The sequence below is a fragment of the Chelonoidis abingdonii genome, chromosome 11 (genome assembly GCF_003597395.2).
Source record: "Chelonoidis abingdonii isolate Lonesome George chromosome 11, CheloAbing_2.0, whole genome shotgun sequence".
In the NCBI taxonomy this organism is placed as follows: Eukaryota; Metazoa; Chordata; order Testudines; family Testudinidae; genus Chelonoidis; species Chelonoidis abingdonii.
In genome coordinates, this window is record NC_133779.1 from 62,835,299 (window position 1) to 62,851,756 (window position 16,458).

The 16,458-nt window shown below is 57.0% G+C and overlaps 1 protein-coding gene across 2 annotated transcripts in view; it reads left to right on the forward strand.

Annotated features, from left to right (window-relative positions):
- The first annotated feature begins 228 nt into the window (after nt 1-228).
- NECTIN2 (nectin cell adhesion molecule 2) overlaps nt 229-16,458 on the forward strand; it is a 31,228-nt gene continuing 14,998 nt past the window's right edge. Inside the window, exons 1-3 of one of the 2 annotated variants that reach the window (XM_032770513.2) lie at nt 229-366; nt 15,041-15,391; nt 16,094-16,387. In XM_032770513.2, coding sequence (XP_032626404.1) covers nt 324-366; nt 15,041-15,391; nt 16,094-16,387 — 688 coding nt within the window. In that variant the 5' untranslated portion in view covers nt 229-323. The remainder of the gene's footprint in view (nt 367-15,040; nt 15,392-16,093; nt 16,388-16,458) is intronic. The other variant, XM_032770512.2, reaches the window with a different exon arrangement.

Consider the following 16,458-nt stretch of genomic DNA (forward strand, 5'->3'; position numbering starts at 1 on the left):
GTCCCCCGCCTGGGGATCCCCACGTGAAGGCTGGGGGGAGACAGGGGGAGGGTCCGTGCCGCTGGGTGCCGGGCTGGGGGGAGGGGGAACTGCGCCCCGGTTCCTAGGGCCTGGGGGCGCAGGCCGGGCCGGAGCCCCCCGAATCCCCAGGCTGGGAGGGGCGGGGCGGGGCGGAGCTAGCGCTGGGGCCGGGCCTGGCGCATGACTGGGCTGGGCAGTGGCAGGAGGGCGCAGAGGAGAGCGGCGCCGGCAGGACACCGAGCGGGGGTCGGGAGGGGAGAGCCGAGCCCGAGCCCGAGCCCAGCGGGGCCTCCCTGCGTCCCATGGGCGTGCCCCGCAGCTTCGTCTTCTGGAGCCTGCTGAGCGGTAAGGGTTAGCTGCGGGGGGAGGCGTCCTCCCTGGTCCCTCGGCGTCCCCAGATCCCTCCTGCGTCTCCAATCCCTCGGCCCCCATCCCTCCAGCGCCCCCAGATCCCCCGAGCTCTCCGGCGCCCCCAGATCCCCCGAGCTCTACTGCGCCCCCAGATCCCCCGAGCTCTCCTGCGCCCCCAGATCCCCCGAGCTCTCCTGCGCCCCCAGATCCCCCGAGCTCTCCTGCGCCCCCAGATCCCTCCTGCGTCTCCCATCCCTCGGCCCCCATCCCTCCTGCGCCCCCAGATCCCCCGAGCTCTCTGGCGTCCCCCCTCTACTCGCCCCAGTCCCGTCCCTGCATCTCCATCTCTAGGCTTTATACTTCCCCCCCTCCGAGTTCTGCCGTCTCAACCCTGTCCCGCGGCCCCCTCGGTCCTGCCCCCACCCCCGAACTCCGGCCCTTGGCCTCTGCCCTCTCCAGCCCCCCGATAAACTTTCTCAGTTCCCAAGATGGCGAGGTTCAGGGAACCTGTTTCTCTGGCTCGGTGCCAGGGGCGGGGGCGTAGCCTTCGGACTCTGATTAACTGAAGAGGGGGGTGTCAGTGTCTATTATTCCCCTTCCGCCCTAAGGAATGTGGGGAATTTCAGCCCGAAACGGGGAAACCTCGTTTACCCCGGCAGCTCCCCCCACTGGAGCATGGGGGTGGGGTCCTGGTCCCCCCATTGTCCCGGGGTGCGGAGCTGATGGGGTGAGGGTGCTTGTGTCTGTTCCAGACCTGGCTCTTGGGTGGTTGCTGGGATATCGCGTCTCGCCCCCCGTGAAAAGCGCTTTGCTCACAGCCATAGGGGCAGGACAGCGGCTGCTGGGGCAGGGGCCGGCTCCGCCTTGGCTCGGGGGGGGGAGGGGGGTCCTGCGGGAACAGCTGTGAGAAGTCACCGGATCCCAGGCCAGCCGGGGGCGTTGGCGCAAGAGAAAAACGGTATCGCAGAAACTGTGGATCTAGGGAAAAGTGAACTACTGGGAAGCCTCTGAAACCGAAACTGGCCAACAGGGAGTGACTCTGCTAAACTCACTCTGCTTTCATCTCCATGTAAACAATAGGTTGGCAGGGCCCCTAAACCTGACACCGACCCCTCCCCCGTGCTCCAGCTGGGATACCTGCGGTCGGTTGTTCTGCCCCTGTGACATAGGCCTTGTCCATACTAGTAGGTTTTGCCTCTGTGGCCAAACTGGTCTAGCTAACATGGCAACCAGGACTGGCAATTCCTTAGCCCCGTCCTGCGCTGGGTGGGCCCCACATTCTGGGTAGAGCCCGGTCCCTGTTCTGCTGGGCAATGGGACCTTGCAGTCCAGCTGTCTAGGACCCCAGAACCGGTCCCCCCCGGCGCCTGCAGCTGTGTAAACTGGACCTGGGAAAGTGGTATCACCACTTCCTGTTCTGAGAAGCAGAATGAGCTGTGTGGGTGGCACCTTTATCCTGGTCTGTGTGCCTGCTAGGCCTTACCCTGGAGCAATTCACCAAGGATTGTGCTGGGTTTTTAAATCAAGGTGGCAATTTTAAAATCTAGATGGGTTTAAACAATGGCTGTCAAGTATCAGAGGGGTAGCCGTGTTAGTCAGAATCTGTAAAAGCAGCAAAGAATCCTGCGGCACCTTATAGACTATAGACTAACAGACGTTTTGGAGCATGAGCTTTCTTGGGTGAATACCCACTTCGTCAGATGCATGTGTGCAGATACATGCATCTGACAAAGTGGGTATTCACCCAAGAAAGCTCATGCTCCGAAACGTCTGTTAGTCTATAGTCTATAAGGTGCCGCAGGATTCTTTGCTGCTTAAACAATGGCTGTACTTCAGCTGGAGTTATTGTGGGGGCAGGTCTCTGGCCTATGTCGGCCCGGAGTTCAGACCAGATGATCCCAAGGGCCTTTCTGGCCTTGGGCTCTATTGTACCACTGGCTTCTAGTGGAGACCTGGTGTGTGTGCACACCACAGACCTCAGCCAGCCTAGCCCTGCCACTCAGGGATGTGAAGGGGTCACTGTCCCAGTCCAGCCCACGCTGCTGCTCGCTCAGTGAAAGCCCTGCCTGTGTGTGCTGTAGTCACGCCCAATTGCCGTGTAGATGCACCCCACGCCCACGTCTTGGTTCCCCACCTGTAATATGGGGATGTGCTCTTTTCCCCAGCTCACGGGTTGTGGGGGATGAACTTGACTAGGATAGCAAAGGAGGCCGTATAATGGCATAGTGCAGCCCTGTCCTTGTTTCCTATAGGACTGCTCTGCCATTTTAGCTAGAAACAAATCTTGCCTCTGAAGTCTTTTTTTTCTTAGTCTAAACAACCCCCTGGCTTTCCAAGGGAAACGGGAACTCGTGGGAAAATTTCGTTTTCTTTGTGGGTTTTTGACAAAATGGATTGAAAATTTGCATTTTTTTTGGATTTTTCTGGGTTGACCTGGAGGGAAAACAGCAAAACAACACCCCCCCACCCCACCCGCAAACCATAGACCCCAGGTGTCATGGAGTCCCCGGGCGATGCTCTGGAACTGCTCCCCACTAAGCCAGTCAGGACTTTGGGGAGCCTCCTCTCCCTTGGAGCAGACTTGTTCAGGGCAAGAAGCTCGACACGCTTCACCTCCTGGGCTCTCCTTGAGCATTCAGTGCATCTCGTGCCCCTCCGTGGGCTTCCCACAGCAGGAGCCACCCAGCGGTCCTGGAAGCCACAGGGTTGTGCAGCCCAAGTCAGCAGTCAGACGTGACTCTTAGCGCAGCAAACAGAGTTATTCGATGACAGGAAAGGGTCTAAACAGGCTTGTAGAGACAGCGAACGCGACCCCTCGGCCGGGTCGTTCTGGGGGGCAGGAGCAGACCCTAGGCTGCACTTTCACTCCTCGTCCCAGCAAGCTCCAGACTCACCACCCCTCCAGCCCCTCCTCTCTGCTCAGCCCCCTTTCCCCGGGCCAGGAGGTCACCTGATCCCTTTGTCTCCAACACCTTCAGTTGGCACCTTTGCAGAGGAGGGGCCCAGGCCATCAGTTGCTAGGAGACAGAGTGCCCGGCATTTAGGGGCACTGGCCCTTTGCTCTGCAGCAATTATCACACTCCCTTATTCCACCACCTAGATACTTAAGAACTGCCTAGGGGACACTGAGGCACCAACACAGTATTCAGAGCAAACATTAAGAACAGTCCCAGTTTGTCACACCAGGAAACTGGAATCTTAGCTTGGTTGGAAAATGCTTTGGAACATAAGAACCGCTGTATTGGGTCAGACCAAAAGTCCATCTAGTCCAGTGTCCTATCTCCCGACAGTGGCCAGTGCCAGGTGCCCCAGAGGGAATGAACAGGACAGGGAATCAGCAATTGATCCATCCCCTGTTGCCCATTCCCAGCTTCCGGCAAACTGAGGCTAGGGACACCATCCCTGCCCATCTTGGCTTTGTGGAATGAAAACTCCTGACTGTTTTCCAGCACCCCCAGTTTCAGCACATTGGTCTGACCCTGCTTGGCCCCTCCGAGCACCCCAGCTATTCTTGTGGGAGACATGCAGTGCTGCAGGTCCTGGTATATGTGTGTCCCTCACGGCTGCTGGAAATGTCAGTCGCTGAAAGGGAGGGAAGGGAAGCCAAATTTAACAGACTTGGAGGCTGAATTGTGTGATGTACCTGTCGCACTGCCTGCCCCTGTGTATACAGGGGAAGGACCCTACATACACGGCTCCTTTCTGCAGCACCTGAATGTGCTCAGCTTCAGTCCAGTCTGACTGTTGGCCTGAGGCAGGTCTAGCAGAGAGAGGCCCCTTTCCCCCTGCTCAGTGAGAGCCGGGCACACCCTACCCTGGACTGACCCTCTGCCAGCTGGCTACCTGTCTCCCTGTTCTGGTGGCAGGGTGCTGGGTTGGGGGCCAGTACGGGTGCTGTCTAGGGACACTGGGAACTCCCCCTGCACAGGGCACTTCTGCAGGAAGGTAGGGGGCTTTTGCAGTACACCCAGGTGCTCTATATGTCAAATATTCTGCTGAGAGGAAGGCAGGGTGCGTGCGGTGTGTTTAGGGAACGCTCTGTGGGCACAGGTCCTGCCAATGACTTGCAGTCACTGTGTGTACAGGTTGTGGGGAGGAGGGTGTGTAGGAATGTAGGGTGTGTTCTGTTTGTATTGAGCACCAGGTGTGCCAGGGGTCTGCCTGCTCCAGGGGGGCCCAGTGTACTCTAGCCCACAGGTTCCCACACTTCTTTTGCTGCACTCTCTTTTGGAGTTTGGTGTCCCATGAAGGCCCCTGTCCCCCTGGGGAGGGAAACACAGCCCTTGTGTGGAGGGGACAGCTGAAAAAGGAGGACAGCCAGGTGGGGGTGGGGGGCAGAGAGCGAGTCCCCACACACCTGCTGCGCTCACTGGGCAGCAGCCGCTCCAGTGGACCACAGAGCTGGGCCCCACTGCTGGTCTGGGCTTTTGACCTGCTGGGCCCGGTTGCAGCATGGCAGGGGTTTGGCACCATGATAGGGGCAGCTGGGCCAAACCCGAGCCATGCTGAGCCCTGCGTGCTGGCTTGTCCTTTTTAACCCAGGGCTCTGCCCAGCCCCAGTCCAGTCCCTGGAAACCTCAGGTGCCTTGGTCATTGAAAACCCAGCAGCCCCACTCCCCTTCCCGTCCCCTTCCCCTGAGCCCAGCACAGCCTGCCTGAGCCAGACATACAGGCCTGGAATTAGCATGAGAAAGGCAGGCTCAGGGCCCAGCCTGAGAGCATTAACCCCTTCCTCTCCTGCCAGCCACACTGGGAAACCCCTAGATGCTCAGGCAGTTGGAGCTCAAGAAAAGCCCCTGGACTGCCCCTCTGGGCTCTTGTGACAGCACTCAGATTCATCGTGCTCCATGAATCACACCCCTCCGCCCTCTCTGTTGGGGGAGTGGGGGTGTCTGTATGCATTGGTGCAAACACTAGAGCCTGTCCCAGAAGTAGCTGTTTTCCTTGGGAGATTTAAAAAAATAACCCCCCTCCAAATGTCTTATGAAAGTTTCCCCTGAAGAATGTTCGGGGTTTTGACAGAAAAATTAAATGTTTGGGAGGGATAGAGACGGGGATCTGGGGCAGGGTTATAGAGAATGGGGCTTTTTGAAAATATATATATATTTAATCTATTTTCACCAAAAGTGGAGAGGAATTGGTCAAACCCAGACATCGCACTGGGCAGCTCCTTGTTTTCAGCAAAGCTGGGTTTGCAAAAATCACTTTTCAATGGGAGAAAACTGCAGCACTAGAGCCAGCTGCAAGGAATGAAGTGTCGACATCCCTGTCCCCAGTGCAGACTGGGTCAGAATCCCCATCAAGCAGCTCTGCACGTCTGCCCCCTTCTGCCTGGGGTTACGGGACCAATGTCTGCGGGGTGCTCAGGCTGTGGTCTCCTCGCTGAAGCTGCAGCTGGGCCGTAGAAGGGTCCATGTTGTCGCTGCTGCACAGCAGATTCCCACCATGTTGAGCTGGAGTGAATCCCGGAGGTCCTGTCCACTGAGCCAGATTTGACATAAGAATGGCCACATTGGGTCAGACCAAAGGTCCATCAAGCCCAGTATCATGTCCTCTGACAGTGGCCAACGGCAGGTGCCCCAGAGAGAACGAACAGAACAGGTAACCATCCAGTGATCCATGCCCTATCGCCCATTCCCACCTTCTGGCAAACACAGGCTAGGGACACCACCCCTGCCCGTCCTGGCTAATAGCCATTGATGGGCCTATCCTGCGTGCATCTATCTAGCTTAATTTTGAACCCCGTTATAGTATTGGCCTTCACAACACCCTCTGGCAAGGAGTTCCAGAGGTTGACAGTGTGTTGTGTGAAAAAATAGTGTTTGTTTTAAAGCTGCTACCTATTAATTTCATTTGGTGTTATGAGGAGTAAATAACACTTCCTTATTTGCTTTCTCTATACCACTCATGATTTTATAGGCCTCGTCATATCTCCCCTTAGTTGCCTCATTTCCAAGCTGAAAATTTGAGTCTGGAGCATCCAGGAGCTTGCAAAGATCTGTGGACTTGACTGGCCTCCCTGCACCCCTGTGAGATTGGGAACTGCCCCAATCCACAGATAGGAAAACAGAGGGATGGGGAGATTCGGTGACTAGAACCCAGGCTTGGCACCTTGCCTATGGGCAGAGCCGGTGAGCCTGGCGTCATTTGTATTGTGACAGCACCTGTCCACCCCCATTGTGCCGGGTGCTGCAGGGGCCCCGGGGGTGGTCTCTACCCAAAGAGCTCAGTCTGAATAGCCAGAGGGGATCACCCTCCCCTCGCTACCCCTGGGATCGGAGGCCCAGGAAGAGGCAGCCGCTGGCTGGTGACAGAGCTGGTACGTCACAGCCCAGACTGTATCAATAGTTAGAAGCCAGCCACCAAAAACACCACTGGTGCCAGGGACGGTGCGGGAGGTAGCGGGGCCGTGGTAGAGATGTTGCCTGCACTGGCCCCTTTGCGCTGGGGCCCTGCTGCATTGTGACAAGCAGCCAATGCAAAGCCCATTGACTTGGTTTGCACTGACCGAAGGGAGTGGGAGAGGCTGCAGGGAGCATCCCAGTACTGTCCTTCCCTGGGTAGAGCCCACTCCAAGTTCCCCTTGCACTGTGCTGTGCAGTGCACACCCCTGCCCCTGTCCCCTCCCACCCTCTGCCTTTCAGCAGCCGCTCCCCCGCCTCCTTATTCCAGCCCTAATCCCAGCTCCGCCCTGCCTTTGTCTCCAATGCACCAACATTCCTCAGATACCCTGGCCAGGGGACAGCGGGCCCACCGCCTGCATTAGTGGGGAGTGGGGGCTGGAAGCCCGGGCTCCTGGGTTCTAGCCCAGCTCTGGGAGGGGAGTAGGGTCTGGTGGGTTAGAGCAGGGGGCTGGGAGCCAGGACTCCTGGGTTCTCTCAGTGGTTTGGTGTTTAGAGTGGGGGTTGTGTTGTAGCTCTGTTTGCTGTGTCTGGCAGTGGCTGACTATAGGCCCTGGTGTGGGGGAGGGAGAAGGAGCGGGCTCCTCGATAATGAACTGAAGAGATGAGCTGTGAAGCGCTGTCTCTGCTCGTTGAGATCTCCCTGAACTGCGTGGTCCCCCTGGGCCCTGCGGGACAGGGAGCATAATCCTGGCGGACGTGCAACCCCCACCCCGCGCCTCAGCTGCGATGCGCTGCCTTCCTGGAAGTGACTCTTGGATAGAGATGGGGGCTCGTTGCAGCAGCAAGGCAAGGGACATGGCTGCATAATGTGGGGAGAGACTGCTCTGTCCTCTGCAGCTACAGTCCTGAGCCAGGACTCCTGGGTTCTAATCCCAGCTTGGGGGTCGGGGGGTGTCTCGTGGTTAGAACGGGGGGCTTAGAGCCAGGACTCCTGGGTTCCAACCCCAGCTCGGGGGCGGGGGTGGTGTCTAGTGGTTAGAACGGGGGGCTGAGAGCCAGGACTACTGGGTTCTAACCCCAGCTCGGGGGGATCTAGTGGTTAGAGCGGGGGGCTGAGAGTCAGGACTCCTGGGTTCTAACCCCAGCTCGGGGGTGAGGGGTGTCTCGTAGTTAGAGCGGGGTGGGAGGGTTGAGAGCCAGGACTCCTGGTTTCTATCTGTAAGGTTAGCCAAGTGTCCTTCCTGCCTGTCCCTCTGTTTCCTGTCTGTAAAATGGGGATACCCGCCCACCCTTGCCGTTGGGCACCTGCCTCTCTGAAGTGCAGAGTTGCATCTCATTGATCCTTCAGTGCTGGCCTTGGAGTGGTAGGGGTGTGACTGGCTTCCCAGGGAAGGGATTCAGGGAGCAGGGACAGGTCTGCCAGGATGGTGGGTGCAGTCGTGGGGAGATTGCAGGGACCTCCCCCTTCTGTTACTCTCTCAAGGGCTCCTGTGTCCCCTTGCTGACCTGCGGGCACTCCACCTTCTCCCAGCCTATCACCTGCCCCACAACCTCTGGTCTGCCTTCCAGCAGGTTCGTTCTCTCCCCCACCCTGTCCGCAGTCTGGCACCAGGCAATTAGGTGAATGGATGTCACTGCTGCCAGCCCCACTCCATTGAAACCGCTTTGTCTGCCTACTGCAACTACATCAAACAGCACTTACCGCTGCACTGCTCCACCCTCGCCATGCAGAGCTGCTTCCTGGTGGGTGACCTACTTCTCCCCTCCCCCATCATTTGCATGTATTTTAAAAAACCAGGAAGAATCAAAATCTCCCTGTGCCAGGGGCCACTTGCTGCATCTTGTGGGTTATATTTTATTAGTCTGTATTCATTGGCCTGGGACACCTCCCTCCCCCGTTTCCCCCATCCACTCCCTGGATTCCCCAGGGCTGCAGCCTCTTTTCCAGTCAATTGCACAGGACTGGATGGCCTTCATGGTTCAGACACAGGTTCAGCAGGGTTCTCTCTGGGACTGGAGTGGGGTCTAGTTAGGGTGACCAGATAGCAAGTGTGAAACATTGGGATGGGGTGGTGAGTAATAGATGCCTATGTAAGACAAAGCCCAGAATATCGGGACTGTCCCTATGAAATTGGGACATCTGATCGCCCTAGGTCTTAGGGGAGGGAGAGTCAGGAGCCAGGACTCCTGGTTTCTTTGCCAACTTTGGGCCATAGGGTGGCCATGGGCAAGTCACAATCCTCAGGTGTATAAATAGGGGAGCTGCCTGAGAGGAAGAGTTGGGAGGCGATTTTACCTCTGTCTTGGTGAGAGGGATCCTTGAATCCTGTGACCTGTTCTGGGCGCATGTGGAAAAGCTGAAGAGGGGACAGAGGAGAGCCCCAGAAACGATCTGTGGCTGGAGAAAAAGGTCTGATGGGGAGAGATGGACGCAGCCCAGTCTCCTGAGCTTCTCAGATAAAGGTTGAGAGCTGACTTGGTTCTGGGGTCTGAGTGCTGTCCCGGGGAGAAATCCTGCGAGCTGAAGCCTCTGAGCTAAGAAAGGCGGAGGAGCTGGTGCTGGGAGCTGCAGGCAGACAAATCTCAGCTGAGACAGGAGGCACCAGTCTGACGTTGAGGGGGAGTCACTAGGAGAACAAACTCCCGAGGGCCGTGGCTCCATCTTGGACCCAGAACAGGGCCCTTTCTGGGAGGGGCTTTCACCAAATGCGGTTATTAGGCTCAGTGCAGGGTCACTGGGTGAAACTCGCTGGCCTGCGATGTCCCCTCTGGGGATGGGGAATGGCCCCTCTGGCCTCAGAATCTATAAAAACGACAGTTGCTTCCGCGCGTGGTTTCCCCACCTGTTGGATGTAAAGAAGGCAGCTCAGGCTGGCAGCTTGTATCCTGGAAAGGTTTCGAGGGTCACCTGGACATGAGCTTCCGGTGCGATGCTGTAGCTAATCATAGAATCATAAGACTGGAAGGGACTTCGAGGTCCTCTAGTCCAGTCCCCTGCACTCAAGGCAGGATGAGTTATTATCCAGACCATTCCTGACGGGTTTATCTAACCTGCTCTTAAAAATCTCCAGTGATGGAGATTCCACAACCTCCCTAGGCAATTTATTCCAGTGCTTAACCACCCTGACAGGTAGAAAGATTTTTCTAATGTCCAACCTAACCCGCCCTTGCTGCAAGTCCATTGCTTCTTGTCCTAGCCTGAGAGGTTATGGACAATATCTTTTATCCCTCTTCCTAGTAACAGCCCTTTATGTACTTGAAAACTGTTATCCTGTCCCCTCTCAGGCTTCTCTTCTCCAGACTAAACAAAACCATGTTTTCTAGACCTTTAATCATTTGTGTTGCTCTTCTCTGGGCTTTCTCCAGTTTGTCCAGATCTTTCCTGAAATGTGGGGCCCAGAACTGGACACGATACTCCAGTTGAGGCCTAATCAGCACAGAGTAGAGCGGAAGAATTACTGCTTGAGTCTTGCTTACAACACTTCTGCTAAGACATCCCAGAATGTTTGCTTTTTATGCAACTGTTACATGGTTTACTCATATTTAGCTTGTGGTCCACTATGACCCCCAGATCCCTTTTCGCAGGACTCCTTCCTGGGCAGTCATTTCCCATTTATTGTGTATGCAACTGATTGTTCCTTCTTAAGTGGAAGACTTTGCATTTGTCCTTGTTGAATTTCATCCTATTTACTTCAGACCATTTCTCTGGTTTGTCCAGATCATTTTGAATTTTAATCCTATCCTCCCAAGCACTTGCAACCCCTCCCAGCTTGGTATCGTCCACATACTTTGTAAGTGTACTCTCTGTGCCATTATTTAAATGATTGAGGAAGAATATTGAACAGAATCCGACCCAGGACTGATCCCTGTGGATAGCTGGCAGTAAATCTGTATTAATTAAGGATTAGCGTGTCCTTTGTATCGTCGTGGCTGCGAGGGGCATGCCCAGCGCTGGGCATTGCACAGACCAGTCTAAAGGCCATCTGAGCACAGTCGAGGCAGGGGAACGTGCTCAGGTCCCCAGAGCCCTTCGGGGTGACTCCATGCCCCCATCCCGGATCAGAGATCACCCCGTTGAGAGAGTTGGTGGCCAGGGAACTGCCTTCTACCAGCCCACGGACGCTGCAAGTCTCGTGTTTGGTTCCCTGCATCCTGACAGAGCTGGGAATGTGAAGGGCTTCTGTGTCAGGGCCTGTGTCAGCTGCTCACCCTCTGCAGTAGTGCTGAGAGGCTGCATTTGGGGGGAGAGACACATGATGAGACAGTCCCTGCCCCACAGACCTGAGGGTCTCAGTGCGCGTTAGTGTCATCCCTGTGTTAACGCTCGGCTGCAGAGGATGAGTTGCTGTGTGTCGTTCCCTGGCCTGGGTTATTCATAGATCGTCCAAGCCAGAAGGGACTGTTGTGAATATCTTGTCTGACCTGCTGTATGAGGCCGTCCAGGAGGGCAAAGTAGTTAACAGTGGGCCCCTATCCATTCTTGTAGCTAGAGTTATTGGACCCCTGCTCCTCCCAGAGGCAGGGAGAGAACCCAGGAGTCCTGGCTCCCAGCCCCCCTGCTCTAACCCATCAGCCCCCACTCCCCTCGCAGAGCCAGGGAGAGAACCCAGGAGTCCTGGCTCCCAGCCCCCCTGCTCTAAACCACTAAACCCTACTCCCCTCCCAGAGGTGGGGGTAGAACCCAGGAGTCCTGGCTCTCAGCCCCTAACAATGGCTGGAGTGCTGCCTCCCCCATCTATGCATGGGTGTCTTCTGTCATCCTCTCTTCCCAATGCCTGTTTCCATCTGGCTGCTGTCCCACCCCACGCCCCTGTCTCACACTCGAGCACCCAGAACTTCAGGGCCTTGTCAGTCCCCTTCCACCCCCAGTGCCTGAACTGCCCAGTGGGAAGGGGCCTTTTATATGTAACCTGCCCCTTCCTGCTGCCAGAGCCGGTAGCGAGCAGCAGCATGGGCGACGGCAGGGGTGCTGCTCGCCCACTGTGGTGGGAATCTTATCGGGTGCATGCAGCTGCTGGGGGAATTGCAGTGGCTTGAGCTGCTCAGCTGAGTCAACAGGATCAGATAGCATCAGCTGGAGGCCGCAGTTCCTGTAGGGAGAGGGAAAATCAGAGACAGTCCTGGTTCCCCTTCTCTGTTCACTTCCCCTTCTCTACACCCTCCTCAAATGTTCCTAATGAGGAACAGGTGTCTCTTGCCACCACAGTTTGGGGGCGTGGGCATGGCTGGCAATACCAGCTGCTTGCCTTTACCTTGTACCTGCTGTGCTGAGATGCGGCTGCTTCTGGGGTGGGGCATGGGGGCTGTTTGTTCAGGGCTGTCTTGCCTGACTCTGAGATGCACCTGGGGGTGGGGGGCATTTAACAGCAGCACAACAGTGCTGTTCAGCAACGTAGATTTGAGAAGGGAAGAGAGAGGGAGGTTTGGGTTAGGGACTGTAATTTTAAAGTCAGGAAAAAGGGGTTAACCAAGCCCCTACTAAGTCCAGGTTGATCTCAGCTCAGTCGTGGTCTCTGGGAGCTTCCCCGAGCAGTGGAGGATATAATGCAGCTCTGCAATTACCCTCTGCCACCTCCTTTTTGGTTTCAGATTTTTGTTTTTCCCCTCATGTAAAACTGAATTTTTAATGCTCCCACCTCACGCTTGATCTGGTTTCTTATTAAATTAGGGGCCGCTTCATTCACGCTCTTAGAATTAGACTGACTGTGGCGCGCAGCTCGAGATGGTTCTGTCGCTTCCCATTACGGGCAGGGGGTCTGCGTGCCTGGCTCACTGGGATAATCGTCCTACAGAGGGATGAATCCTAAGAGAGGGCTCTGAAAGCTGGGGCAGAGCAGACAGGGGCTTGGGGGTAGGGGTGTTTAGTCCCTCAGCAGCTATGGCTATTTTTAAACTATCTGTGTGTCTGTTCCATTGGCCGTGTGTCCTTCATGTGCCTCTTTCTCTCTTGCAAAGAACCCTTAGCTGACTGGGAACAAAAAAAGCCTTTTCTTCTGCAGCAAAATCATCAGGCAAAAAATCTGCCTGGAGTCTTTTTCCTTTCTCATTTCTCTAACTGATCTAAGTGGAACACAGAGATGGTGCAATTAGGGTTTGTTTTTCCACAGGGCTAAGGGGCCCCACTCCCCCTGTCGCGCCAGGTGCTGCACAGACCTCGTCCTCCCAGCCGAAATGCAGTAGAGGGACTGGGCATGATTCTGGTGGGCGGGGGGGTGCCAGCCATGTTGGGCGCTGTACTGGCTCCCACCAGCCAAGATCAAAACGGGTCCCCCCCATTGTGCTGGATGCTGTTCAGCCCCCCAAGCAGAGATCAGGGACCTCTATTGTGCTGGGTGTTGGCCCCCCCAGCTGAGGTTGAGGGCCCCCCATTGTGCCTGGTGCTGCCCTCCTTGGCAGAGATTGGTAGGGCCCCCTAGTGAGGCTTGGTGCTGGGCAGACACATAGCTAGGCGCAATCCTTGTCCCAAAATGCTCGCAGGCTAAGTGGTCCAAGGCAGAATCATCTCCCCATGTTACAGCTGGGAAGTGAGGTTCTGGGAGCTGCAGGGACTGGCCCTGGTCACACGGGGAGTCAGCAGCAGGGCTGGGGAAGTGAACCCAGGTGTCCTGAGCCCCAGCCCACAATGCAGGTTTTCTTTGAAGGGGCTGAAGAGGGGAAATTGCAGCCGAAAAGGTTATGGTTTGGCAGAGCTAGCGGAGGGAGGGAGCTGTGAGTAGATCCCACAGCCAGCCTGAGAGAGGGGTGCTGGGAGGGGGGTGGGTCCAGTGGCTAGGGCGGGGGAGGGGGCTGGGACTCAGCACTCCTGGGTTCTATCCAGGCTGTAGTGTGCTGAGTCAGGCCAGGCACAGTGATTAAAGTGTGACTAATTCTGTTCCCATCCCTGTTCAGGGAGTGGGAGCTTCCCCAGCTCTGATCTCTCTGTCCTTTACTCCCTGCTGACCCAGGCAGGTTGCTTTCCCTTTTCTGCATTGGGTGTGTGTATCTGTGTGTGTGTGTGCGGAAACAAAGTGTCCCATGTCCTCCCGGCCAAACAGGAAGGCTGCTCTGGCAGGGACAATAGGTTACTGTCTGTGACACCTTACCCAGCAGCCTGGAAATGCTGGGAGAACTGGGCTGCAGGGGACATGCGGCCTGTGTGTGTGTATTGGGTTTGCATCCATCTCCCCCAAATCCCTGCCCAGATACCACGCTGTGAGTGCCCCCAGCCTGGGTGGACACAGGCTCCCAGCTCTACTGGAGGAGGAGAATGGGCCAGTCATTAAGCGGGCTGGACTGGAATCAGGACTCCTGGGATCTGTCCCCAGTTCTGGGAGTGGAGTGGTGTCTAGTGGTTAGTGCAGGGGGGCTGGGAGCCAGGACTCCTGGGTTCTCTGTCCAGCTCTGGGAGAGGAGTGGTGTCTAGTGGTTAGAACGGGGCTGGGAGCTAGAACTCCTGGGTTCCATTCAAAGCTTTGCTGCCAAGTCACTATGTGATGGTGGTGAGTCATTTACCAGCTGTGTCTTGTGAGTAACAGGTTTTCTGAGGTATGAAGCATTTATTAGCAGTTTGTTTCCTTCCCCCGGGGCCAGCAGGGAGCTGTTGCCACTGACAGCACCAGGCCTGGGACTGGCACAGGGCTGTAGTACAAGGTGTTGGTTAGTTCCCGTGAGGCTGTGGGCCGGGTTGGGGTGGGAGCCATGATCTCTCGGAGGATAGGTGGGGCTGTGTGTGAGTCATAGCAAGGGGGAATCCCCATCTGGGAGCAGCGGGTCGGGGTGGGGGAGCTGGCTCAGAGTGGGGTGGGGAATGAGATGGGCTGGCTCAGGGAGGGAGGCATGGCTTTTCCTATCTATGGGGTATTCTAAGTCTAGCAGTGCTCTGGGACGGGGTGTGCGTGAGGGAGGTGGTGGCTGGCAGGTCCCGTACTGCTGTCTGCTCTGGTAATGGGTGTCAGGACTGGCGCAAGGAGATAAGCTGCAGCTCTGGGGCAAACCCAAACCCGTCCCAGGACACCCACAGAGCTGGCACAACTTCAGCTGAAGGGAGGAAGCCTTTGTGTGAGAGCGTTGGACAGGTGTGTATCTGTGCATGCAGGTGTGGGGATGTGGCTAGAACGTGTGTGTGTCTGTGTTGGAATACGACGGCACGTCGGACAGACAGATGGCCGAGGGAGCCAGGAGTCCTTGTTGCTGTCTCTGGGAGGGGAGTGGGGTCCAGTGAGTGAAATCAGGAGGGTCTGGGAGAGCAGACTCCTGGGTTCCATCCCAGCTCTGGGAGTGGTGTTGGGTCCAGCGGCTGGAGTAGGCCATTCCCCTGCTAACTGGCTCTGTTTCTCCCCGCACAGTGGTGCTGACCCAGCGGGTGAAGGTCCGGAATGAGGTCACGGGCTACGTGGGCGATGAGGCCATGCTGCAGTGCCTTTTCCCCGCCACCAGCCCCGACATCAAGGTCAGCCAGGTTACCTGGATGAAGGAGATGGGGGGCAAGAAGCAGAACGTGGCTGTCTACCTCCCGGACCACAAGCCCAACTTCCCCTTGGACAACAGCGGCAGGATCCGGTTTCTGAACGTCTCCCTGCAGGACGCCACGCTGATCATCCAGCCCTTGCGCATGAGTGACGAGGGGACCTACGTTTGTGAATTCGCCACCTACCCTCATGGCAATGAGGACGGGATCACCACGCTCAGCATCCTGGGTGAGGGGTGCACGGGGTCTGTCCCTGGGGGCACCCAAGATGGGGAACTGGTTGGGGGGGAGGAATGGCACATGGGGGGCCTTCCCCTCTAGGGCGTGCCAATCCCGCCCCAGGCAGGGGACTGGTGGGGTGGGGGGAGATGAGATACAGGCCTTCCCCTCTACGGTGTGCCAATCCCACCCCAGGCAGGGGACTGGCGGGCGGAGGGGGAGGAGATGAGATACAGGCCTTCCCCTCTAGGGAGCGCTGGCTCTGATCTGGGGAAGGGCGTATGGGGCTGACGGTTTGGCCTGCGGGTCCCATCTTCTCGGTGAATGGTCTGTGAGGATGCCCCTGGGATCAGATGCAGCCTGTGCCGCTCCCAGGGCAGGGGAAGTGGTGAAATTGATGCCTCGGGGCTCCTCGTACTGGTGTCTGACATGGGCAGAACTGCCTGTGCTAATTGCTTTAACAATGGGGAAAGCATCATAAGGCATGGCTACCGAGGCGCTCTCAGTGGGCAGCTGCTGGGAAAGGGATTTTCAGGGACGGGATCTTGGCTAGGAGAGTCCGGGGGGCTGGGACTCAGGATTCCTGGTTCAGCTCCCATGGATCTTGCCCAAGTCTAATCTCTGTGCAGCGCTCGGTGCGATGGGGCCCCCAATCTTGACTGGAGGAGTCTGGGGAACCCCACTGGCTAATCCTGCCTTCTGGTCCCCTCAGCCAGGCCCACCAACACGGCGGAGTCGCGGAAGGTGGTGGTGGGTAACACCACGATCCCAGTGGCCATTTGCACCTCAGCCAACGGCAAACCCCCCGCCCACATCAAGTGGCTCACCACCCTCCCCGGCAGCTACAATGCCTCCGAGGTGACCAACGGAGATGGCACTGTCACCGTCACCAGCCAGTTCAACATGGTGCCCACGGCGGTGGCAGACCAGCAGCAAATCACCTGTGTCATCAGCCAGAGAACACTGGCTGTGCCGGAGAACATCCCTGTCACGCTGTCCGTGCTGTGTGAGTGACGGGGCCGGGGCTCCTGGATCCTATCTGCAGCTCTGGGAGGGGAGTGGGGGCTGGTGGGTTGG